The 27,511-nt window shown below is 42.6% G+C and overlaps 2 protein-coding genes across 3 annotated transcripts in view; both read right to left on the minus strand.

Annotated features, from left to right (window-relative positions):
• Window positions 1–4,538, minus strand: part of EXOC3L4 (exocyst complex component 3 like 4) — a 175,588-nt gene extending 171,050 nt beyond the window's left edge. The window contains exon 1 of the mRNA XM_056545841.1: window positions 4,369–4,538. The gene's annotated coding sequence lies outside the window, so the exon portion shown is untranslated. The remainder of the gene's footprint in view (window positions 1–4,368) is intronic.
• Window positions 4,539–9,028: 4,490 nt separating this feature from the next.
• LBHD2 (LBH domain containing 2) overlaps window positions 9,029–27,511 on the minus strand; it is a 54,316-nt gene continuing 35,833 nt past the window's right edge. For both annotated transcript variants that reach the window (XM_056546302.1, XM_056546301.1), the window contains exons 3-4: window positions 26,844–27,024; window positions 9,029–9,115 (exon numbers count right to left, since the gene is read on the minus strand). In XM_056546302.1, the coding sequence (XP_056402277.1) occupies window positions 9,045–9,115; window positions 26,844–27,024 (252 nt within the window). In that variant the 3' untranslated portion in view covers window positions 9,029–9,044. The remainder of the gene's footprint in view (window positions 9,116–26,843; window positions 27,025–27,511) is intronic.

A 27,511-nucleotide genomic window follows, 5' to 3' on the forward strand; every position in this document is an offset into this window, starting at 1 on the left:
TGGGAACTTGTCAAAAATCTTGTCTGATTGGCTGATGATATAAAGCTGGAAGAGCTGAGCAGATTGATATATTGCTTTATGGAAAAATATTTCTCATGACTTGTCACTTTAATAATTTACATCTCTGCTCAGTCTAGGCTTCAGAGTCGAGTGGGCAGTCTAATCATTGACTGAGTGAGACCGCCCACCTGACTCCTCAGGATATATCGATAATTTATCAATTCTACTGAATCTTTTTCCATCAAACTATATATCAATTCACTCAGCTCTTCCTGCTCTATAACCTAATGCCAGTACACTATATTTTCTTAGTGACGGGTGGATGAGTCTATAAGAGTGTAGCTAAGGACATCTTCACCAGACGTTGATTTGTTAGGTGTGGACCACAGCAACGCATTTCAGGGCCAATTTCTTAGGTTTTATCTTATACCTTTGCCCATCTGTTCCCATAAATGCGTTGTGATAGGGGAAACTTATAGAGGGACAGAGGCCAGTTACCCAGTTACTGGGTGCAACTGAACCAATTCCATCTGTCTTCTTTGAAAGGGAACCTGTCAAGTTAAAAATGTTATCCGATTGGCAGCTGATATAGAGCTGGAAGAGGTGAGCAAATTGATATATTGCTTTATGGAAAAATATTTAGCATAACTTGTCACTTTAATCATTTACATCTCTGCTCATTCTAGACTTAAGAGTCCAGTGGGCAGTGATTGCGTGACACCGTCCACTGGACTCCTCAATATACAAAGAGGTGGGGTTTTGATCGATAATTTATACATTCTACTAAATCTTTTCCCATCAAACTATATATCAATCCACTCAGCTCTTCCTGCTCTATAACCAGATACCGGTAGATTATATTTTCACATTGACCGGTTGTCTTTAAGGTATTTTGTCCGCTTGCTCCTTTTTTCCATCGATGCTGTCTCTTTAAAGATTTAGTAAGAAGAGCAGATTGGCATGGAAGACTAATGAAAATGCACTTCATACTCGAGGATGCTCCAAATCTCCTGGTATAAATCTTAGGGAGCTGGTCGGAAATCAAAGGGCTGATTGCTACACATCTAGAAAATGAATTGTGAATGTTATCTCCCTCCTCGGGGCCCCTTGTGCCTACTTTATGTTTTATAGGAAAATCAAGAGCTCCCATTCGCCGCTCTCATCAGTCTCATGCGCTCACTTGAATTCTGATGATTTATTTCTCTTCTTCATCAATTGTGGATATACGTTGCTGAGGGGCTGCAACAATACAACATAGCTGCCCCCCCCCCCCCAAACACACACACACAACCCACTTGTTCACTTTGACATAAGTCCTCAACTCTCTGAAGAACATTCCCAAGACTGGATTATGATATAGACCAGACCCAACCAGTGTGCTTCCAGCTGTTGCAAAACTATAACTTCCAGTATGCCCAGACAGCCGTCTATCTACATAAAGAGGGTTAAAGGGGTACTCCGGTGCTTAGACATCTTATCCCCTATCCAAAGGATAGGGGATAAGACGCCTGATCGCGGGAGTCCCACCGCTGGGACATCACGGCTCCGCCCCCCGTGTGATGTCACGCTCCACTCAATGCAAGCCTATGGGAGAGGGCGTGATAGCTGTCACGCCCCCTCCCATAGGCTTGCATTGAGGGGCGGAGCGTGACATCACACGGGGGCGAAGCGAACACGCTCCGGGGTCTGATTTTAATGGGTTGCGGCGTGCAAGATCACGGGGGTCCCCAGCGGCGGGAACCCCGCAATCAGGCATCTTATCCCCTATCCTTTGGATAGGGTAAAAGATGTCTAAGCACCTGAGTACTTTAAAGGGGTACTCCAGTGAAAACCTTTTTTCTTTTAAATCAACTGGTGGCAGAAAGTTAAACATATTTGTACATTTTAAAAAATCTTAATCCTTCCTGTACTTATTAGCTGCTGAATACTACAGAGGAAATTGTTTTCTTTTTGGAATGCTCTCTGATGACATCACGAGCACAGTTCTCTTGGCTGACATTATTATAATAATAACGCTATAATAGTGCGGATTATAGTTTATGCTTGGCTTTTAGTGTATGCTTGGCCTTTGGCAGTCCAGGCATGCTGGGAGTTGCAGTTTTGCAATGGCTGGAGGCCCCCTGGTTGGGTAACACCCTTCTAATCTGTAAAATATCTGCACAATATACATTTTTCTCCTCAGTAAATTGTGCCGTCTCAGTCTCTGAACCAGGGGCTTTCACTTGCGACGAGAACCTAGTTTTTTTGGCGTTTTCATCTCCTCCTACACGCTGGAATCGCCGTCACATTGAAATATTCACGAGCAAACCCTCCGCAGCTGCTGAGAAATCTGTCACAGGCTTCTTTACTGTTTGCCCCAGAAAATATCATTGGATGAGAATATATATATATAAATATATATATATATATATATATATATATATATCGGAGATAATGACGGGCAGATAACCAGTAGTTACATCTGCTTCTCCATTGTCCGACTGACGTCTGCACCTACAATGGAAGCTCCGACTATGGCGGGGAAGAAACAATGGGCTCCTGATGGCTGCAGAGCTGCCTCCTGTCCTGACACAAAGGAACGCAATAAACAGCACCCTGCTCTGTAGATGGTACTAATCATGAGATAACTACGGGGATGATCCGGGGCTTGGAAGCTGAGATATGAGGAGCTATTTGCTGGAATTCTCACACTGTTCACACAGCGGAATTTCTGAGCGGAATACGGTGAAAAAAATTCCTCTTGGAAATTCTGCTGCAGCAGAGTCCTATTGTTTTAATGGGATCCTGCTGCAGTGCACACATTGCAAAAGGATTTCTGCCGCGGAAATTCTGATTACGGCCTCCGCAGAAGGAATTGATATGTCAATTATTTGGCTAGGTTCAGACTACGGAATCTAGGAATCGGTGCTAGGACCGCAAGGACATTGCTGTCCCCAATAGACTGCAATGTGTTCCATGAAGATAATCCGCCTGAATAATGAGCAACGCCATTCGCGCTCTCTGACTCTAGCCCTGCGCAGGCACACTGAGGAGGCAAGCGGCGGGAGCGAGCGCTTGCCTGGATAACACGCTGCGGCGTGCACGGGGGATAAACTAAGATGCGCATGCGCTGGGACCTGTGTGTCCATCACACAACAGTCCCATCACTGATGTACAGGGGATAGGCGTGTCAGCAGTCGGGCATAGATACCGTATATACTCGAGTATAAGCCGAGTTTTTCAGCACGATTTTTCGTGCTGAAAACGCCCCCCTTGGCTTATACTCGAGTGAACTCTCCGCCTGTCAATCCCTTCTCAGTGGTCTTCAACCTACGGACCTCCAGATGTTGCAAAACTACAACTCCCAGCATGCCCGGACAGCCATCGGCTGTCCGGGCATGCTGGGTGTTGTAGTTTTGAAACCTCCGGAGGTCCTCAGATTGAACATCACTGCGGCCTTCATCATCATCCAGCCCCCCCCCCCCCCCCTTTTGTTTTGTACTCCCCTCCCCTCGGCGGGAAGTTAGGGTGAGTTGGTCCGGGCCATCTATGCTGCAGGGACCGTCCGTTGGGGAGGGTTAATCATTGCGGGCTGTCCATTTTCACCGGGGGGGCCCTCTTTTCCGCGCTCCGGGCCCAGCGCCGGACTAGTGACGTTGCCTTGACGACGACGCACAGGGACGTTCATGCGCAACGTCCCTGTGCGTCGTCGTCAAGGTAACGTCACTAGTACGGAGCAGACCCAAAGTGTGAAGAGGGCCCCCCGGTGAAAATGGACAACCCGCAACGACTAACTCTCCCCACCGGACGGTCCCTGCTGCATAGATGGCCTGGACCAGCTCACTCTAACTTCCCGCCGAGGGAAGGGGAGTACAAAACAAAAGGGGGGTCTGGATGATGACAAAGGCCGCAGTGGTCTTCAACCTGCGGACCTCCAGAGGCTTCAAAACTACAATTCCCAGCATGCCCGGACAGCCGATGGCTGTCCGGGCATGCTGGGAGTTGTAGTTTTGCAACATCTGGAGGTCCGCAGGTTGAAGACCACTGATAAAGGCATTGACTGGCGGTGTTGATGAAGGGGGGGAGAGATGATGACGGGGGGGGGGGGGGGATGATGACAGGGGGGATGATATATTTCCCACCCTAGGCTTATAGTCGAGTCAATAACTTTTCCTGGGTTTTTGGGGTGAAATTAGGGGCCTCGGCTTATATTCGGGTCGGCTTATACTCGAGTATATATGGTAACCTTGCGCCACACCTATCCGACTGTGTGCGGCTGCTATCAAAAACATTTTTTTGGGTGATAAAAGCAGAGAGAACTAAGGTAAAAACACTACTGTAGACACAATCTGCAAAGGTAGGTTATTTAGCCTCATACTTCACACTTACTAGGCATGGCTGCTACAGGACAGTAGGACATCAGTAACTGGTGATTAGTGAGGAGGAGAAGCTTCCCTGCCTCTTCCCCCTGTGCTGTGATCTCCATTCTTGTCTGGGGTCGGCTCATTTTCATAATTTATTCACTGCAGTTCCTGGTCCCTGGCTGCTCCAGCACACAGTGTGACTCCTCCTGTGCTGTGATCCCCCTCTGTATTACACCTATCCCCCTATTACAGTGATCCCTCAACTTACAATGGCCTCAACATACAATAGTTTCAACATACAATGGTCTTTTCTGGACCATTGTAACTTGAAACCAGACTCAACATACAATGCTATGGGATCTGCCAAACGTGTCAATGGCTGGAAGAACCGACCAATCAGAATGGATATTTCACTGGTAAAAACCCTGTATTCCTAAAGTGCATGCACTGACTGGTGTCTGGTAGCGCCCCCTACAGTACAGGGAGGTATTACATGTTCTGTACTCTTTACCTGTGCCAGGGTTAGCTTCTTCTTTGGGTATCCGGTGAGGGCGACTCCATTTTACTTTTTTTTAGGACATTGCGATGTTCAGTCCAGGACCCTGAAGAAGCTCCTGTCCTCTACATAGACCAGGGTTTACCAAATAGGTTGCCTTCAGCTGTTGCAAAACTACAACTCCCAGCATGCCCGGACAGCCTTTGGCTTCAGTTGTCAGTCCACCCTTGGATTAGCCGTGGCCCTGCCTGGAGCAGCTGCCGTCTCAGCTCACTGTTCTAAGTGGGCGCTGCCCGAGCTACTGAACAGGCAGCGCCATGGACACTTTAAATCAGTGAGCTGTGGCGGTGGCTGCTGGGACTTACAAGTGACACCCCTGACTTTGCGGCCCAGACCAGCCTGTGCCAATAGAAGCTGCCTGCACCTGAGCTTGGAGAAATACAGGCCAGGTAAATACAGCGAATGGCTGGCAGCGGGAAATCGGTGGGGGGGGGGATCACATGAAATGGCCCCGCCTCTGATCCCCCCTGTGCCATTTGTGGTGGCCCAGTACGGGAGGTGTTACCCTGTACTCCTGCCGCTGTCAGGCAGCCTCCCTACACTGTCCCCTGGCCCCCCTGGCATCTGTCCCCCCATGTAAATATGTTTCTAATGTATTATACCATGTAATGTGTTCAGAAAGCGTTATCACTTTAAGACTGTTTACCATGTGACTTGTCATGTGATTGTTACCCAGCAGGTACCAGTGACCAGGTGATCCCAGGGGTGACCTATGGGCTCCCTGCTAGTCTCCCCCATATAAGCCCTGGGTGGAGCTTCTCTCTTTCCTTACAAGTCTTTGCTGAGGTCGAGTCCCAGAGAGTCCAGAGTCATATTAGGCCTCAAGTCCAGTCTGAGGCCACAAGAGGCTACAAGTAACCACAGTCTCAGTATTGTCAGTCATCAGTCCAGTCAGTCCCAGTCATCATTTGTCAAGTCAGCGTGGTCTGCATTAAATTGTCCAGTCCTACTACAAGTCCCAGCAAGCCCTTAAGGTCTCTGAGTCACTGGTCACCTCCTTGGGCCCTGGCTGTACTGTATAGACTTTACCATCTGTCTACCCTCAATAAAGCTACTGTTATCCGTAACTTGGCGTCAGAGTCATTAATGCCCCCGTGCCTCGCCCAGAATCCAGCGGTTTACCTTTGGGTGGTATTGAGGATAAACCACACCCTGGCGTCACGAATACAAGGAGTTAATGCCATCTTCCCCTAGGGTAATTCCATCTGCCCTCTACCACACATTCCAAAGTCCCCTCTGCTCCCCCCCCCTGTGCCATTTCAACCTTTCCCCTTTGATCCTCCTTGTGCCATTTGAAACCCTCCCCGCACCTCTAATCTCCACTTCCGGTGATGTCACGCATATATAATTAGTTATGCAAATTAGCATGGCCGGTATTTATTTTTTTGCGTTGCAAGAAAGGTGGAAACCCTATGGTGCGAGATGTGCGGAGGGCAAAGAAGTAAGGTGGGGCGAGGGGCTGCAGGACCATCCAGGCTTCTACAAACAGCACCACCCTGGTCTTCAGGTTGTGTCTGGTATTACAAACTGACTCAATTGACTGTGCTGCAATCCCACACATAACCTGAGGACAGGCAGAAGAGAAAAAAACATCTCTTTTTCTAATAACCCATTTAAAGGGGTACTCCTGTGGAAAACTTTTGTTTTTAAATCAACTGGTGCCAGAAAGTTAAACAGATTTGTAAATTACTTCTATTAAAAAATCTTAATCCTTCCAGTACTTTTTAGGGGCTGTATACTACAGGGGAAATGCTGTTCTTTTTGGATTTCTATTATGTCATGACCACAGTGCTCTCTGCTGACATCTCTTTCCATTTTAAGAACTGTCCAGAGCAGGAGAAAATCCCCATAGCAAACATATGCTGATCTGGACAGTTCCTAAAATGGACAGCAGAGGTCAGCAGAGAGCACTGTGGTCGTGACATCATAGAAATCCAAAAAGAAAAGCATTTCATCTGTAGTATACAGCCACTAAAAAGTACTGGAAGGGTTAAGATTTTTTAATAGAAGTGATTTACAAATCTGTTTAACTTTCTGGCACCAGTTGATTTAAAAATAAAAAGTTTTCCACGGGAGTACCCCTTTAACCTAGGGGGCTAATAAAAGGACATATGAATTGCAGTATGTCCTTTTATGTGCCCCCTGGAGATTATTGCATTTACTACAGTCAAAAAGTACCAAGAAACGGCCATAGATCCACGGCCTATGCAGAATTAGTGATTCTTTGCCCATTTTAGCACTGGGTAAAAATGGCACCATATGGCAATGTTTCCCAACCATTGTGCCTCCAGCTGTTGCAAAACTACAACTCCCAGCATGCCCGGACAGCCAACGGCTGTCCGGGTATGCTGGGAGTTGTAGTTTTGCAACAGCTGGAGGCACACTGGATGGGAAACACTGATCTACTCATAAACAGGTAAAGTAACATTACCTAGAGCAGTGTTACCCAACCTGTGGCTCTCCAGCTGTTAAAAAATCACAACCCCCATTGTGCCCTGTTGCAACACTACAACTCCCAGCATGCTCAAACAACCTTTTGGCTAGAAAGATGGAGAACTTTCCACTACACAACTATTAGGACTTAAACACAATACCGATTATTTACTGCCGCAGAAGGAAGACTCTTCTATCCCAGGTTCTCCCCCCGATGAAGGTTGCGCATGAAACAAGCGTCGGGGTGGTGTCCACTTCTGTTTTACTAGTATCATATGTCGATTGCAGTGTTTCCAACCAGTGTGTCTTTAGCTGTTGCAAAACTACAACTCCCAGCATAGTGGGAGTTGTAGTTTAGCAACAGCTGGAGGCACACCGGTTGGAAAACACTGGCCTAGAAGGAGACATGGTCTGTTGAAGTCTAAATTAAAAGGGGTACTCCGGTGAAAACCTTTTTTTATTTTTATTTTATTTTTTTAAATCAACTGGTGCCAGAAAGTTAAACAGATTTGTAAATGACTTCTATTAAAAAAAATCTTAATCCTTCCAGTACTTATTAGCTGCTGAATACTACAGAGGAAATTCTTTTCTTTTTGGAACACAGAGCTCACTGCTGAATCACGAGCCCAGTGCTCTCTGCTGACATCTCTGTCCATTTTAAGAACTGTCCAGTCTAGGAGAAAATCCCCATAGCAAAACACATGTTGCTCTGGACAGTTCCTAAAATGGACAGAGATGTCAGCAGAGAGCACTGTGCTCATGATGTCAGCAGAGAGCTCTGTGTTCCAAAAAAAGAAAATAATTTCCTCTATAGTATTCAGAAGCTAATAAGTATTGGAAGGATTAATATTTTTTTATATAGAAATAATTTACAAATCTGTTTAACTTTCTGGCATCAGTTGATTTAAAAAAATAAAATAAAATGTTTTTCACCGGAGAACCCCTTTAAGTCCATTTCAAGTCTCTCCGTTGCAACATATGGCAGGTTGGGATAACACCCATTCGTCTGCGCTTTTGATGCATGCTGGGAGTTGTGGTTTTGCAACAGCTGGAGGCACACTGGTTGGGAAACACTGCCATACGGCCTTACTGCGATTGCTATGAAATAATGACGCGCGCCATGACATTTGCAACCAGAATGAATATGTATTTAGTCACATCTTGAATGTAAATTATCGTACAGTGAGACTCCTAAACGGAAAGCTATATACATACGGAGCGGGATTCCGAATTCCTGGAAGGTGACCATGTGTGAAGAGGAGGATGATGATGATGATGAATCAGAATTGATTTAGGATTTATTAAGCTGCTCCCGGTGGGGGTTATACTGCGGCACGGACGAGGCCTCGGTATCATTCAATGCCTTTTTTGTTGTTTTTGTTTTTTATTCGGCAGCTTGGCTGAGGTTTGTCCATGTTGGACGGAATCTTCCGCTTGGCGAGTCAGCTCCACACAAACTCCGATCCCGAAACGGGAGAAACGAACGCGGGAACGATCGGTGCCAAAGCGACCCCCCCCCCCCCGAACCCCTTCCTGGAAATCTGGAGGAACAGATCAGCGTGGCCCCAGCGGCTGCTCACGAGCGCTAACTACTCCACTGATACTGAATGGATCTCTGTTCTACTTCTGCCTATTCTCACAATGAGGAGAACTTATTAAAAAAAATAAAACAAAAAAACTGAGAAAAAAAAGAGACGATATTTAAGGCTTTTTTAATTTGCGCTGTTCCCCCCCGCTCTGCATCCGGCGTAATGTTCGTCTTCGTGAGCCGAACGGGCGGCACCTGCAAGAAAGAGGAGAATTTATTACTTGACAGCCCAATGCTAATACATTTTAATTTCTTCTTGCTGTCAGTGAATGGAGGGATTATGGCATGAAACGGGATTGGAGATAAGTGTCTGATCATAAGGGGAGGGGAACCGACCTCTAGGACCCAACCTGATCATAAGGGGGGTCCGACCTCTGGAGACAACATGATCATAAGGGGGGTCCGACCTCTGGAGACAACATGATCATAAGGGGGTCCGACCTCTGCGATCCAACCTGATCATAAGGGGGGCCCGACCTCTGGGATCCAACCTGATCATAAGGGGGTCCGACCTCTGGAGACAACATGATCATAAGGGGGTCCGACCTCTGGGACCCAACCTGATCATAAGAGGGGGTCCGACCTCTGGGACCCAACCTGATCATAAGAGGTGGTCCGACCTCTGGAGACAACCTGATCATAAGGGGGTCCGACCTCTGGGACCCAACCGGATCATAAGGGGGTCCAACCTCTGGGACTCAACCTGATCATAAGAGGGGGTCCGACCTCTGGAGACAACATGATCATAAGGGGGTCCGACCTCTGGGACCCAACCTGATCATAAGAGGGGGATCCGACCTCTGGGACCCAACCTGATCATAAGAGGGGGTCCGACCTCTGGAGACAACCCGATCATAAGGGGGTCCGACCTCTGGAGACAACCTGATCATAAGGGGGTCCAACCTCTGGGACCCAACCTGATCATAAGGGGGGGTCCAACCTCTGGGACCCAACCTGATCATAAGGGGGGTCCGACCACTGGAGACAACCTGTGATCTCTGGAATAAGACCCGACTCTCCTGGCTTAAAGGAGAACTCCGAAGGAAAAAAACATAAGTAGCTGATCGCGGGGGGTCTGAGCACTGGGACCCCCTGCGATCACCGGAACGCGCACCCCCCCGGCGCTTTCAGTTTGGAGCATGTCACTTCTACTGGTAGATGCCACGTGCTCCATTCATTCCTATGGGAGCGCCAATGATTCCCGAGAGCTATACTCGGGTCTTTTCGGCGCTCCCATAGAAATGAATGGAGCGCGGGCCCCCCACGATCAGCTACTTATCCCCTATCCTGTGTATAGAAGACAAGTTTGCTTTTTTCCCGCAAATTTCTCCTTTAAAGGGGTACTCCCCTGGATATATATATATATATATATATATATATATATATATATATATATACACACACTTTATTTATTTATTTATTTTTTTAATCAACTGGTGCCAGAAAGTTAAACAGTCTTTTAAATTACTTATATTTAAAAATGTTAACCCGTCCAGTACTTATCAGCTGCTGTATGCTCCACAAGAAGTTCTTTTCTTTTTGAATTTCCTTCATGTCTGACCAGTGCTCTCTGCTGACACCTCTGTCCATTTTAGGAACTGTCCAGAGCAGGATATGTTTGCTATGGGGATTTGTTACTACTCTGGACAGTTCCTGAAATGGACAGAGGTGTCAGCAGAGAGCACTGTGGACAGACAGAAAGGAAATTCAAAAAGAAAAGAACTTCCTGTAGAGTATACAGCAGCTGATAAGTACTGGAAGGATAAAGTTTTTTAAATAGAAGTCATTTACAAATCTGTTTAACTTTCTGGCACCAGTTGATTTAAAAAAAAAAAATGCTTTCCAGTGGCGTACACCTTTAATGTTGTAGTGGGTCGACAAGCGCTCTATGGGGGTCATTTATCAACTTGAGCGACTTTTGTTTCGTTTTTGACTAGTGTACGTCCGGCGCAGCTTTGGTGCCTGCGCCTTTCTATAAGTGCCAGCTAATGGTTATGGAGCTGATGTGGAGTGCTCTGCCTTCACCTGGTCCCGGCTGTGGTTTTTGCGCAAAACTCTGGGACTTTTGCGTAAAGCCTTATGCAACGGCAAAAAGTTGCATCATAAATGCAGGCACCTATGTACTGTCTATAGCACTGCTGGACATACCAGATACCTGTTACTCCAGAGCTGTCTGGGCATGTTGGGAGTTGTAGTTTTGCCTCAGGGAATGATGGGAATTGTAGTTTTGATCAACAGCGAGAGCCAGTGCTTCCGAGAGCCCGGCTATAGACCGCTGCACGGCAACACATATACATATGCTTGGTAGGAGCTATGGATTTCCCTCGGGCTCTCTGACCTGATGTGAAACTACAACTCCCAGCATGTTCTAGTTTTACAAAGGCTGGTGAGCCATAGGTTATAGGAGATTACTCTAATTAGAGATGAGCGAACTTACAGTAAATTTGATTCGTCACAAACTTCTCGGCTCGGCAGTTGATGACTTTTCCTGCATAAATTAGTTCAGCTTTCAGGTGCTCCGGTGGGCTGGAAAAGGTGGATACAGTCCTAAGAGACTCTTTCCTAGGACTGTATCCACCTTTTCCAGCCCACCGGAGCACCTGAAAGCTGAACTAATTTATGCAGGAAAAGACATCAACTGCCGAGCCGAGAAGTTCGTGACGAATCGAATTTACTGTAAGTTCGCTCATCTCTAATCTCTAACTCTAATACTACAGCAGTGTTTCAGAACCAGGGTGCCTCCGGCTGTTGCAAAACTACTACTCCCAGCATGCCCGGACAGCCAACGGCTGTCCGAGCATGCTGGGAGTTGTAGTTTTGCAACAGCTGGAGGCACTCTGGTTGGAAAACACTGTGATATCTGATCCAAAGGCTGTCTGGGCATGCTGGGAGTTGTAGTTTTGCAACAGCTGGAGAAACACTGGTTGGGAAATACTGCAGTAGATAAGTCGGCAGTTAGACTCCGGTTACACCCAGAGCTGCATTTAGGATTCTGCTGGTCTCCTATTCTCTTTAAAGGGGTACTCCGCCCCTAGACATATTATATCATGTCTGATCTCCCCACTGCACCCTGGCGTTTGTTTAGAACGTCGGGTGCAGCGCCGGAGGCTCTTGACGTCACGGGCCGCTCGTGACATCACAGCCACGCCCCCTCAATGCAAGTCTATGGGAGGGGGCATGGCCATGACGTCACGAGCGGGCTGTGACTGTGACGTCACGAGCCATCTGCCCCACATCGACAGTCACCCGGCATGGAGCAAAGTTTGCTCCGTGCTCCGGATGTCTGGGGTGATCAGACATCTTATCCCCTATCCTTTGGATGTCTAGGGGCGGAGTACCCATTTAAGGCCTTGTTCACATGATGGAATTTCCAAGCGGAATCCGTCAGAAATATTCCGCTCAGAAATTTCGTTGCAGCAGAGTCCCGTTGTTTTATTTATTTATTTTTTTTTTTATGGGATTCTGCTGCACCGTGCACACCTCAGAAATTCCTACTGACATGTAAATTACTCCTCCGGAATCCGCACGGAAATGCATTGCCGTCTACGGAGACGGCGTATTTCAGAGCGGTCCTAGCGGCGACACGTTCTGCCGACATTGTGCAAAAAGTCTGCCGTGTGACTATAGCCTAATAAGACTGCGGAACCTCACTTCTTCTCCTCTTAGCCCAGTGTTTCCCAACCAGTGTGCCTCCAGCTGTTGCAAAACTACAACTCCCAGCATGCCCGGACAGCCATTGGCTGTCCGGGCATGCTGGGAGCTGTAGTTTTGCAACAGCTGAAGGCACACTGGTTGGGAAATACTGTCTTAGCCCCTCCTATGGCTATGCTCCTGGCCCTCTACATAGCATAGTGGGGTGATCCGTCCCTTTAAAATCCTCCCTGCTTCATCGTGTTTTCGAGTGTAGAAGCCAAAGCTGCAGAAAACATGTGTTTTTCGACATATTTTTGGAGCAATGATGATTCAGCTCTACTTAAACAAAACTTCCCCACTCCTCCTCCCCCTCATGGCACAGTCAAGGTTTAATCTTTGCAAATAATGAACATGCAAATCGTGGTTTTTCTTTTTATTTATTTTTTCTTCCCTTTCAACCAAACGCACAAGACAAACCTATGTAAATCCAGATCAACAGCGAGAGCTTCTAAAAGCCAAGCTACAGACTGCTGCAAGGAAACACTGTCATATACATATACACAGGGCCGGCTCTGCCTATAGGCAAAATAGGCAGCTGCTTAGGGCGCCCGCTTGATGGGGGGCGCCGCTCTGCCTGCCACAAGAAAAGTTAGACAACCAGCATCCAAACCACTTGCTCAGCCAGCAGCATGAGGAGGAGGTTTGTTACAGTGTGTCACTTCAGTAGTAAGGTGGGGCATGTCAAAGAGGGCGGGCCAATGGGCAGAGTCAAAGGGGTGGCAATATTAGCTATTGCCTAGGGTGATAAAAATGAGCTATGGATTTCCCTTGTGGGAACCTGATGTGAAACTACAACTCCAACCTGATGTGAAACTACAACTCCCAGCATGTCCCAACATATTGTAGTGCTACAAAAGCTAGTGAGCCGCCGGTTATAGGAGACCACTTTAATACTATAGCAGTGTTTGCAACCAGGGTGCCTCCAGCTGTTGCAAAAATACAATTCCCAGCATGGCTGGACAGCCTTTGGCTGTATTAGAGTGACGCAAAAGAGACACAGAAGGGACAGCTGTTGGCTGTCTGGGAATGCTGGGAGTTGTAGTCTTGCAACGGCTGGAGGCATTCCGGTTGGGAAACACTATCAGAAAGATGGAGAACTTTCCACTACACAGCAAATATGACTTGAAAATAATAACAATTATTTACTGTTGCAGATGGTTACAATGGCCCTGACCCTTCTATCCGGGGCTGGTGGAAGGATTTTTGCCACCCTAGGCAGAAGCTAATTTTGCTGCCCCCTTGAGCCTATTGGCCCGCCCTTTCTTTGACACACCCTACCTTACTACTGGGGTGACACACTGTAACAAACCTCCTCCCCATGTAATCTCCTTACTACTGGGGTGACACACTGTAACAAACCTCCTCCCCATGTAATCACCTTAAAACTGGGATGACACACTGTAACAAACCTCCTCCTCATGTAATCACCTTACTACTGGGGTGACACACTGTAACAAACCTCCTCCTCATGTAATCTCCTTACTACTGGGGTGACACACAGAAACAAACCTCCTCCTCATGTAATCTCCTTACTACTGGGGTGACACACTGTAACAAACCTCCTCCTCATGTAATCTCCTTACTACTGGGGTGACACACTGTAACAAACCTCCTCCTCATGTAATCACCTTACAACTGGGGTGACACACTGTAACAAACCTCCTCCTCATGTAATCTCCTTACTACTGGGGTGACACACAGAAACAAACCTCCTCCTCATGTAATCTCCTTAATACTGGGGTGACACACTGTAACAAACCTCCTCCTCATGTAATCTCCTTACTACTGGGGTCACACACAGAAACAAACCTCCTCCTCATGTAATCACCTTACTACTGGGGTGACACACTGTAACAAACCTCCTCCTCATGTAATCACCTTACTACTGGGGTGACACACTGTAACAAACCTCCTCCTCATGTAATCTCCTTACTACTAGGGTGACACACAGAAACAAACCTCCTCCTCATGTAATCTCCTTACTACTGGGGTGACACACTGTAACAAACCTCCTCCTCATATAATCTTCTTACTACTGGGGTGACACACTGTAACGAACCTCCTCCTCATGTAATCTACTTACTACTGGGGTGACACACAGAAACAAACCTCCTCCTCATGTAATCTTCTTACTACTGGGGTGACACACTGTAACAAACCTCCTCCTCATGTAATCACCTTACTACTGGGGTGACACACTGTAACAAACCTCCTCCTCATATAATCTCCTTACTACTGGGTTGACACACAAACAAACCTCCTCATGTAATCTCCTTACTACTAGGGTGACACACAGAAACAAACCTCCTCCTCATGTAATCTCCTTACTACTGGGGTGACACACTGTAACAAACCTCCTCCTCATATAATCTTCTTACTACTGGGGTGACACACTGTAACGAACCTCCTCCTCATGTAATCTATTTACTACTGGGGTGACACACAGAAACAAACCTCCTCCTCATGTAATCTTCTTACTACTGGGGTGACACACTGTAACAAACCTCCTCCTCATGTAATCACCTTACTACTGGGGTGACACACTGTAACAAACCTCCTCCTCATATAATCTCCTTACTACTGGGTTGACACACAAACAAACCTCCTCATGTAATCTCCTTATGACTGGGGTGACACACTGTAACAAACCTCCTCCTCGTGTAATCTCCTTACTACTAGGGTGACACACAGAAACAAACCTCCTCCTCATGTAATCTCACTACTGGGGTGAACACTGTAACAAACCTCCTCCTCATGTAATCTCCTTATTACTGGGGTGACACACTGTAACAAACCTCCTCCTCAGAGGGGGGGGTTATGCTGGCTGCTGCTGGTTGAGCGAGTGGTTCAGATAGTCTCTATCTTTCATGTGGTGGGCAGAGGGTGCTCTAGTCCTATTTTGCCTATTTAGGCAGAGCCGGCTCTGCTTCTATCCCAGGTTTTCTACCTTCCCTGATGAAGGTTGCACCTTAAACGAGCGTCGGGGTGATGTTGTCCCTGTGCTCTTCTTCTGTTTTACCGGTATGGTATGTCTAGTGCGCTGTTTCCTATCCAGGGCGCCTCCAGCGCTTGTAAAACTACAACTTTCAGCATGCCTGGACAGCTGTTGGCTGTCTGGACATGCTGGGAGTTGTAGTTTCGCAACCGCAGGAGGCGCCCTGGTTGGAGAACACTGTATTAGAAAGATGGGACTTATACACAATAACAATTATTTCCTGTTGCAGATGGTTACAATTAGAGGTGAGCGAACTTACAGTAAATTCCATTCGTCACGAACTTCTCGGCTCAGCAGTTGATGACTTTTCCTGCATAAATTAGTTCAGCTTTCAGGTTCTCCCGTGGGCTGGAAAAGGTGGATACAGTCCTAGGAGACTCTTTCCTAGGACTGTATCCACCTTTTCCAGCCCACCGGAGCACCTGAAAGCTGAACTAATTTATGCAGGATAAGTCATCAACTGCCGAGCCGAGAAGTTCGTGACGAATCGAATTTACTGTAAGTTCGCTCATCTCTAGTTACAATGGTCCTGTCCCTTCTATCCCAGGTTCCCATACACACTGAAGAAGTTTGGTCCTGTCCCCGTTTACATTATTTCTTTTTAAGGTGGCATTTTTGATCCATATTGTAACATGATAATTAAATTAAATTAGACCCCATTTCCTTTCCGCTCAAAACATCTTTTAAAAATACTTTTTTATCCTCTTCAAAGCGGAATGAGAATCAGAGCCCTAAATCACAGATCATCCCATTAGCCGCACAGTCAGAGATCTGTGAATATTTGAACAGGAGAATAAATGGAAATTGTAAAGGCAAATCACTGGGTGCATACAGAGAAGGATATGCAAACACTATGTGGCGGCGCGGCAGCAGCGGCTGTACATGTATAGGACCGAAGACTGAGGACAATCTACAGGTGGTGACTGCCACCTTAAATCAACACTACTATATATATATATATATACATATATATATATACAGTGGTCCCTCAACATACGATGGTAATCCGTTCCAAACGGACCATCGTTTGTTGAAACCATCGTATGTTGAGGGATCCGTGCAATGTAAAGTATAGGACAGTGGTCTACAACCTGCGGACCTCCAGATGTTGCAAAACTACAACACCCAGCATGCCCGGACAGCCGTTGGCTGTCCGGGCATGCTGGGTGTTGTAGTTTTGCAACATCTGGAGGTCCGCAGGTTGTAGACCACTGTTAGAGGAAGTTGTACTCACCTGTCCCTGCCGCTCCGGACCGTCACCGCTCGTCACCGCTGCCCTGGATGTTGCCGTCCATCGCTGTCGCCGCGTCCCTGAGGTGTCCCCGACGCTCTGGCAAGGCCTCTGCTTCCCCGGCATCCGCGCTCTCCATCACCGCCATCACGTCGCTACGCACGCCGCTCCTATTGGATGACGGGACGGTGTACGCAGCGACGTCATGACGACGATGGAGAGCGCCGATGATGCAGGGGATCCCGAAGAGGACGCGCCGGAGCCCAGAGGACAGGTAAGTGATCGTCAGCGGACCACACAGGGCACCGTAAAACGGCTATCCGGTGGCAGCTGAAGCAGTCTGCGCTGCCGGATAGCTGTTTATGCGATGGCCCCGACATACAAAAGCATCGTATGTTGATGCTGCCTCTGAGAGATCATCACATGTTGAAATGATCGTATGTCGGGGCCATCGTAGGTCGGGGGGGGGGGGGGGCACTGTATATATATATAAAGAATGAAATAGCAAAATTGTGTTATTTGTGTTTTTTCTAATTATTTCTAATTTATTTGTTTTTTTTTTTCCATTATCTGTTATTTATAAATTATAATTATTTGTTTATTTGTAAATATGCGGATTGTCAATGCTGATCAATGCTACTATTTACATAGGAAAACAATTCAATAGCAAAATTGCGTTATTTGTGTTTTTTTCTAATTATTAATCATTTCTTATTTATTATTTGTATATTTATTGTCATTATGTATTTATTTTAATTATTTATTTGTATATTTGCATATTGTCATTATTTATTTCTTTATTATTTATTCATTGTCATTATGTATTTATTTATTTATTTATTCATTTATTATTTATTTATTCATTTATTATTTATTCCTTTTTATTATGTATTTATTGTCATTGTTTATTTATTTTTTTATCTTTTCATTGCCAGACTAGACGGCCCCTCCTCATGACATTTGGACACGGCCCAGACTCGGTTCTGTAGGAATCATATTACAGTAGACTTCTAATACTTTGTCAGCAATAAAACTAATCATTACACTGATACACTATAAATTTGTGAATAAAAAAAAAAAGAAAAGAAAATAATGTTTCAAAAACCCACCAGCGATTAGATATTTATCAAGGGATATAGATGTTACATGGATATGATATATGATGATACATAGGTTCCGTATGAGATAGTTTGCAGACATTTTAATTATTACTCTAGGTACATGAGATATTAGAAATGGATATGACACATGCGAAGGATATGAATTATTATACAGGGATATTACATATTATATAGGGATATGACATATTATATAGGGATATGACATATTATATAGGGATACGACATATTATATAGGGATATGACATATTATATAGGGATACGACATATTATATAGGGATACGACATATTATACAGGGATATTACATATTATATAGGGATATGACATATTATATAGGGATATGACATATTATATAGGGATACGACATATTATATAGGGATATGATATATTATATAGGGATACGACATATTATATAGGGATATGATATATTATATAGGGATGTGACATATTATATAGGGATACAACATATTATATAGGGATATGATATATTATATAGGGATATGACATATTATATAGGGATATGATATATTATATAGGGATGTGACATATTATACAGGGATATTATATAAGGATATGACATATATAGGGATACGACATATTATATGGGGATGTGACATATTATATAGGGATACGACACATTATATAGGGATACGACATATTATATAGGGATGTGACATATTATATAGGGATACGGCATATTATATAGGGATGTGACATATTATATAGGGATGTGACATATTATATAGGGATGTGACATATTATACAGGGATATTACATATTATATAATGATATGACATATTTTATAGGGATATGACATATTATGTAGGGATACAACATATTATATAGGGATACGACATATTATATAGGGATGTGACATGATATATTATTTAGGGATATGACATATTATTAAGGGATATGACATATTATATAGGGATATGACATATTATATAGGGATGTGACATATTATATAGGGATATGACATATTATATAGGGATATGACATATTATTTAGGGATGTGACATATTATTTAGGGATGTGACATATTATTTAGGGATGTGACATATTATATAGGGATATGACATATTATATAGGGATATGACATATTATTTAGGGATGTGACATATTTAGGGATATGACATATTATTTAGGGATGTGACATATATAAGGAAGTGACATATTATTTAGGGATATGACATATTATATAGGGATATGATATATTATTTAGAGATATGACATATTATATAGGGATATGAGATATTATATAGGGATATGATATATTATTTAGGGATATGAGATATTATATAGGGATATTAGATATTATATAGGGATATGAGATATTATATAGGGATATGATATATTATTTAGAGATATGACATATTATATAGGGATATGAGATATTATGTAGGGATATGATATATTATTTAGGGATATGACATATTATATAGGGATATGAGATATTATTTAGAGATATGACATATTATATAGGGATATGAGATATTATGTAGGGATATGATATATTATTTAGGGATATGACATATTATATAGGGATATGAGATATTATGTAGGGATATGATATATTATTTAGGGATATGACATATTATATAGGGATATGATATATTATTTAGAGATATGACATATTATATAGGGATATGAGATATTATGTAGGGATATGATATATTATTTAGGGATATGACATATTATATAGGGATATGAGATATTATGTAGGGATATGATATATTATTTAGGGATATGACATATTATATAGGGATATGAGATATTATTTAGAGATATGACATATTATATAGGGATATGAGATATTATGTAGGGATATGATATATTATTTAGGGATATGACATATTATATAGGGATATGAGATATTATGTAGGGATATGATATATTATTTAGGGATATGACATATTATATAGGGATATGATATATTATTTAGAGATATGACATATTATATAGGGATATGAGATATTATGTAGGGATATGATATATTATTTAGGGATATGACATATTATATAGGGATATAACTTAGTATACCAGTAATGTCATATACAGTATATCAGAGACAGGAAATATTTCACAGGGATATCAATATGATGTATTATAACAGGGGATATGACATTGGCATGAGACATGAGACATGAGATATTTTGCTGTGATTTAACATAGGTATGTCCGAGATATAAGATGTTATACAAAAATATGAGATACTTTAACAGGATGTAACATACAAGAAAAAACATAATATGACATATTCGAAGCAGGGTTGTGGCATATAACTGGAAAAAGAAGATATTTTGTGGGGATTTGACATATTACGCCAGGGATATAAGATATGCATTATTATGACATATTATAATACAGACATGCAGAGATTTGAGATCCTATGCAGGGATATGACATATTATCCAAGAAATTCTTTAGAGTTATGATATATTACAATACATATATTAGATACTTTGACATTACAGTGGTCCCTCAAGTTACAATATTAATTGGTTCCAGGACGACCATTGTATGTTGAAACCATTGTATGTTGAGACCAGAACTCTATGGAAACCTGGTAATTGGTTCTGAAGCCCCCAAAATGTCATCCAAAAATAGGAAAAAGTGAGGATTAAAGAAAAATAAGTAGATAACTAATACAGATAAAGCAAATCCTTACATATAAAAGTAAGGAAGATCTGCCGGGAGCTGTAATCACTATCTATGTCATTGTTTCCCAACCAGGGTGCCTCCAGCTGTTGCAAAACTACAACTCCCAGCATGCCCGGACAGCCGTTGGCTGTCCGGGCATGCTGGGAGTTGTAGCTTTGCAACAGCTGGAGGCACCCTGGTTGGGAAACAATGGTTTATGTAGAGGACAGAAGCTTCTTCAGGGTCCTATACAGTACACAGTGTCCCAAATGGAGCCGCCCTTACTTGGTGTCCAAAGGAGCAGCTAACCCTGGCACAGGTAAGGAGTAGTACAGGGCTTGTAGTTCCTCCTTGTACTATAGGGGGCGCTACCAGACACCAGTCAGTGCATGCACTTCAGTAATACAGGTAAAGAGTACAGAACATATAATACCTCCCTGTACTGTAGGGGGCGCTACCAGACATCAGTCAGTGCATGCACTTCAGTAATAGAGGTGATTTACCAGTAAAATGCCCATTCTGATTGGTCAGTTCCTCCAGTTGTGACACGTTTCACAGATCTGGACTGTCTGTACATTGTATGTTGAGTCTGGTTTCAAGTTAGGATGGTCCAGAAAAGACCATTGTATGTTGAAACTATTGTATGTTGAGGCCATTGTAAGTTGAGGGATCACTGTATATAACAAATTGTGCAAGGTTTATGACATAAAATGCCTCAATGTGACAGGGATGTGATTTATGCCAGAAACAGGATATATTTTAGAGGGATTCGATTATGACATATTATATCAAGAATATGAGATGTTATCCATGAATATGACAAATTATATCAAGAATATGAGATGTTATCCATGAATATGAAATATTATAGCAGGGATGTGACATATGCAAGAGATAAAGATATTTTGCAGGGCTTTGATGTATTACACCAGGGGTATAAGATCTTATACATACGGGATAATATAACATGGATGAGAGATATTATGCAGTGATATATTAAATATTAGGCAAGGGATATAAGATTTCACAAGGAATATGACATATCATAACCGGGATACGTCATATGCATCGGATATGAGACATTTTGCATGGATTGGACGTATTACACTAGGAAAATGAGTTTTTACATAAGGATAAGGGATATTACAGCACAGATGTGGCCTAATATACAGAGATATAACACATTGCGCCAGGAATAAGAGATCTTGTACAAGAATATGACCTATTATAACAGGGATTGGACCTTTGCATGTATTATAAGATATTTTGCATTGAATCACATGTGTTGCAGAATATTATACTTGTGGAATTACATTATCGTTCCTGTACAGAATTTATATTGTAACCCTTATTTTATTTTACTTTCCACCTTTCCATTTCATGTTTGTAACATATGTTGAAATATAAAAAGCAAAAATAAACAATTGTTTAAAAAAAAAAAAAAAAAAAGATATTTTGCAGATTTATCACACCAGGGATATAAGATATTATACGAGGCTATGGGATATTATATCAGGGATATGATGAATATTACACTAGGAATACATTATTGCCTCTGGAGTATTATCTGTACCAGTGTCCTGGGAGATTATTTTTGGCATCTGATATGTTATTCTAAGGATATAAATATTATTACGCCAAAGATTTTAGGTATTATGCCAAGAATATGGAATACTTTTCACCGGGAATATGAAATATTATGATAGAAGTGTAAATGGATCTTCTGGGGATATCGGATTATTCTCACTGATGTGATGAGAAGTTATCCCGGGCGCAATATCTCCCAGCGCGAAGATCATATACAGAATGACCCGGGGTAGATGAATATGTACAATATACCAATGCAATACGCAGAATTCAAGATAGGGGATATAGATGGAGATGTCTTAAGAAAGCAAGGACAATGAAAACAGGAATTACAACGAGGACAGACTCATATTCCCGGATGGGTCGATGAGGTTTATACCCAATTACCACGTATGATGATAAGAATAATATATATTATTTATTTTTAATTTTATATTATTATTAAAAATATAATCTTATTTATCTTTTATACATCACCTAAGAAGATGAGGTTTATACCCAATTACCACGTATGATGATAAGAATAATATATATTATTTATTTTTAATTTTATATTATTATTAAAAATATAATCTTATTTATCTTTTATACATCACCTAATAAGATGAGGTTTATACCCAATTACCACGTATGATGATAAGAATAATATATATTATTTATTTTTAATTTTATATTATTATTAAAAATATAATCTTATTTATCTTTTATACATCACCTAATAAGATGAGGTTTATACCCAATTACCACGTACGATGATAAGAATAATATATTTAGCTGCTCTCAGGCCTCTTACCCCAACCAAGCCAGATCACCCTGCTCTGTACTGACGAGTGGCAAAAACCACGAAACAGCTGTCTGCAGATGGGTAGAAACTTCCCTTTGGGGAGTAGTCTGGCTTGGCATAAAATCCCGATCAGCTTTTTATATTCCTTAAAGGGGTACTCCGGTGAAAACCTTTTTTCTTTTAAATCAACTGGTGGCAGAAAGTTAAACATATTTGTAAATTACTTCTATTAAAAAATCTTAATCCTTCCAGTACTTATTAGCTTCTGAATGCTACAGAGGACATTCCTTTCTTTTTGGGATACTGATGACATCACAAGCAGCATGGTGGCTCAGGGGTTAGCACTGCTGCCTTGCAGTGCTGGGGACTTGGGTTCAAATCCCACTAAGGACAACAATAAATAAAGCATTATTATTATAATAACGTCAGCAGAGAGAACTGTGCTTGTGATGTCATCAGAGAGCATTCCAAAAAGAAAAGCATTTACTCTGTAGTATTCAGCAGCTAATAAGTACAGGAAGGATTAAGATTTTTTAATAGAAGTAATTTACAAATATGTTTAACTTTCTGCCACCAGTTGATTTAAAAGAAAAAAGGTTTTCACCGGAGTACCCCTTTAACAGGAGCTAAGCTGATACCAGGGAACATTACCTGAAAAGGTGATGTAATGAGCTGCTTTGCATATTCCTATATATATATATATATATATATATATATATATATATATATATATATAAAATTTATTTTACATTTTGTATTATTATTAATAATATAATTGTATTTATCTTTTATACATCACCTAATAAGATTTCTATTCCATGTTAATTTTGCTATTTTGACATCATGTTTATGGATTACTAGCTGAGGGCCCTGTGCTACCCAGTCAGTAGGAGAGGAAAAGTAATGCTCTTCAGTAGACTAGGAAAGCTGGGTGGCACGCATACAGCATGCCATCAAGCTTTCCCAGTCTCCTGAAGCCCAAGCAATAATAGGCTGCTCGTCCTCCCTGCACTCCTCTCTGCAGCAGTGCTGCCATGCCCTCTCCCTGCCCCCCCCCCCCCCCACACTGATGTCTTCTCTCCTCCTCACTCATCTCTCATCCCGCAATAAACCTTATCTCCCCACTTGCTCTTGCATGAATTATTCTCTACTCCTGCACAACAGTTAAATTATACTTTACCACAATGGTCTCAATCTGTGGCCCTCCAGATGTTGCAAAACTTCAACTCCCAGCATACCCGGACAGCCGTTGGCTGTCCGGGCATGCTGGGAGTTGAAGTTTTGCAACATCTGGGGGGCCACAGTTTAAGACCACTGCTTTACCATGACGTTGGTCAGGCACTAGGATGTTTAATACTCCCGGGCAATCACCACAGCTCGAGTGTAACGTGATCAGGAGATGTACCAGATATCTTATAGATTTGCATTGGACTTCTACTACATCTCCTGATTGCGTTACTCTTGTGCTGCGGAGATTGCCCGGGAGTTTTAAACATCCTGCAGACAGACCAACATCGAGGTAAAGTGTAATGTAACTTTCCAGGCTCCATTGTTTTACTCTTGGGAAGCAGAGATTGTTGGTATCAGGGCACAATATTTTTATTTGACATATGTCTACACAGTTTAATTGAAATATCTCCAGCCGTTCGGAAGTTATGCTGGAACATACATATACACGCATAAAAGTAAAAAAAAAAAAAAAAAAAACATATATATATATATAGAGAGAGAGAGAGAGAGAGAGAGAGAGTTTTTTTGTTTTTGTTTATTAATTTATTTATCTATTTATCTATTTATTATTTCTTTTGACCACCATGTTGCAGGTTTATTTATTTATTTAAATATATTTATTTATTAGTGCATAAGGCTTTATTTACACTACAGAGTATCGGCGCAGAATTTCCTCATGGAAATTCTACGGGGATTCCCACTTGCATCAGACACCAACAATCAATGGGATTTGCGGTGCGCAGTTCACGCATCCGCAAAAGAAATTCTGGTGAGTATTTCCATCCCTTCAGAAGCGAGATCATGTTTAATCTTCCTCCGGAATCCATCAGGAAAGTCCAGTTTCTCCTGTAATTTTGCCATGATTTTGGGAACAGTATTGTACCACAATTTGCGGTAAAGTAGCGCAATTTTATATATTTTTTTTGGTTTCCAGACATGCTGAAAGTTGTAGTTTTACATTACTGGTTGGAAAACACCTGCAATGGACATGCCATACCAGTAAAACAAAAGTGGCGCAGAGGGATGACCCCCACCGCCCCCCCCGACGTGTGTTTTGGGTACAGCCTTCAGCAGGGGGTTGCATTTACCCAGCAGGCTAAAGGTTATATTTAAGAGCCAAACAACCCTGTAGCTAATTCTTACATGCTTATGGACTGTGTTAGCATGGGGAAAGTCACTGATTCATCCTGTTGTGCGACTCTTCATTTTAAGGTTTTTTATTCGACTACTATTTTGTTTATAGATAAAAATTTAAATTTTTACCAATAACCGATTTTACTTCCTGTCCAAAAGAGAAATTGTGCGGTCTCTTTGATAAAGTGTGAAATGTGTAAGGGGTTAACTGCGGTGATAGAGCAGCAGATCTTGTGAAGATTAAAGCGGCTGAGGTTTTTTTTAACTAGGCAAAAAGGAAAGATTCGCAGAAAGATTCTGATTATGGGATTTAGCGATTTCACAAAATGTGGGATTGCTGGAAAAACAGAGTCTGTCTTCTTGGCCTGAAAAAAGAGGTCAAGAGGGGATTTTAAGATATATTATACAGGAGAGATTTTGCTGTTAACCGGAAAGCCAGCTCGTGGTGAGAACGCGCCGCTCATGGTGCAGCGCGCTACCGCATACTGGATAACAATGCAGCAATTATGTTCCCGGCCAAAAATATACAATTAAAGGGAGATCTAAAAACAGACGATCTTCATAGAAACATCAATATTCTCAGCAGCAGAAGATTCCTCTATATAAAATGTTCCTGTGTTAATGTACTTCAGAGCTGCATTCACCATTCTAATCACTTTTACTATGGCCCCTGTATTGTAAGAGCTATAATACCAGATATAACTCATGGTCAGTACAGGATAAGTAATGTAATGTATGTGCACAGTGATCTCACCAGCAGAATAGTGAGTACAGCTCTGGAGTATAATACAGGATATAACTCAGGATCAGTACTGGATAAGTAATGTAATGTATGTACACAGTGATCTCACCAGCAGAATAGTGAGTACAGCTCTGGAGTATAATACAGGATATAACTCAGGATCAGTACAGGATAAGTAATGTAATGTATGTACACTGTGACCTCACCAGCAGAATAGTAAGTACAGCTCTGGAGTATAATACATGATATAACTCAGGGTCAGTACAGGATAAGTAATGTAATGTATGTACACTGTGACCTCACCAGCAGAATAGTGAGTACAGCTCTGGGGTATAATACCAGATATAACTCAGGATCAGTACAGGATAAGTAATGTAATGTATGTACACAGTGACCCCACCAGCAGAATAGTGAGTACAGCTCTGGAGTATAATACAGGATATAACTCAGGATCAGTACAGGATAAGTAATGTATGTACACAGTGACCTCACCAGCAGAATAGTGAGTGCAGCTCTGGTGTATAATACAGGATATAACTCAGGATCAGTACAGGATAAGTAATGTAATGTATGTACACAGTGACCTCACCAGCAGAATAGTGAGTACAGCTCTGGAGTATGGAGTTGACAAAATTCTGTCCAGAAGTGCATCAATTTCTGGTTATTCTAGTCGACTATTTTTACTGCAGAGCCAAGATGCAGGTCGGACACGTCTATGTTTATTCTGCTATAAGCCAGTGAGAGGAAGTCAACACCCGTTCTTACTTTCAACATCTGAACATCCTTGGCATGGCTTTGCCTCTCGCTTGTCATCTGTGGGTGAGGTGTCCTCTGGAGGCCAACGGAGTTCTCCACTCTCTACGTCGCCAGATTCCGTGGGCTCCACTACTATGGATGGTAACCTCTTTGTCAGCTTAGGGTGCTTGTCATGCGAGTCTGGGAATATCTAGAATAAGGTGATGACATCAGAATTTTCCTTCTTGACCAAATAAATAGACAAAAACATCTCTTCTGATGGTCTCCTTGTCTACTCTCTCCAAAATCTTCTTCCCTTATACTTCCTATCCAGGTAGTGGGGACCACCAACTATCATTCCAAGCAAACTGGGGTAATGGAAGCAGTAAGGCCGGTGGGGAGTAAACAACAGTCTGCCATCACTACTGTTATAGAGAATGTGACAAAGCTGGTCTGCACAAAGGGAACCAGTCCAGGGTAGTCAACATTGACTAGCTTGTGGCCAGACCCCCCACCCGAACTAAGCTGGGGTTCCTGTAGAAGAGGGTCCCAGCTCAAGGTTGGGCCTAGTTCCATTTCCAATAAGTGGTAAGAACCTAATTCAGTCTCCTTCTCCATGACTATAACATACAAAGGAGTAGAAGTCTACAAGGGTTGGAGTAAGGGTTGAGTCAGGGCAAAAAGGCTCCAGATCCTTC

This window comes from Hyla sarda, chromosome 11 (genome assembly GCF_029499605.1).
Source record: "Hyla sarda isolate aHylSar1 chromosome 11, aHylSar1.hap1, whole genome shotgun sequence".
In the NCBI taxonomy this organism is placed as follows: Eukaryota; Metazoa; Chordata; class Amphibia; order Anura; family Hylidae; genus Hyla; species Hyla sarda.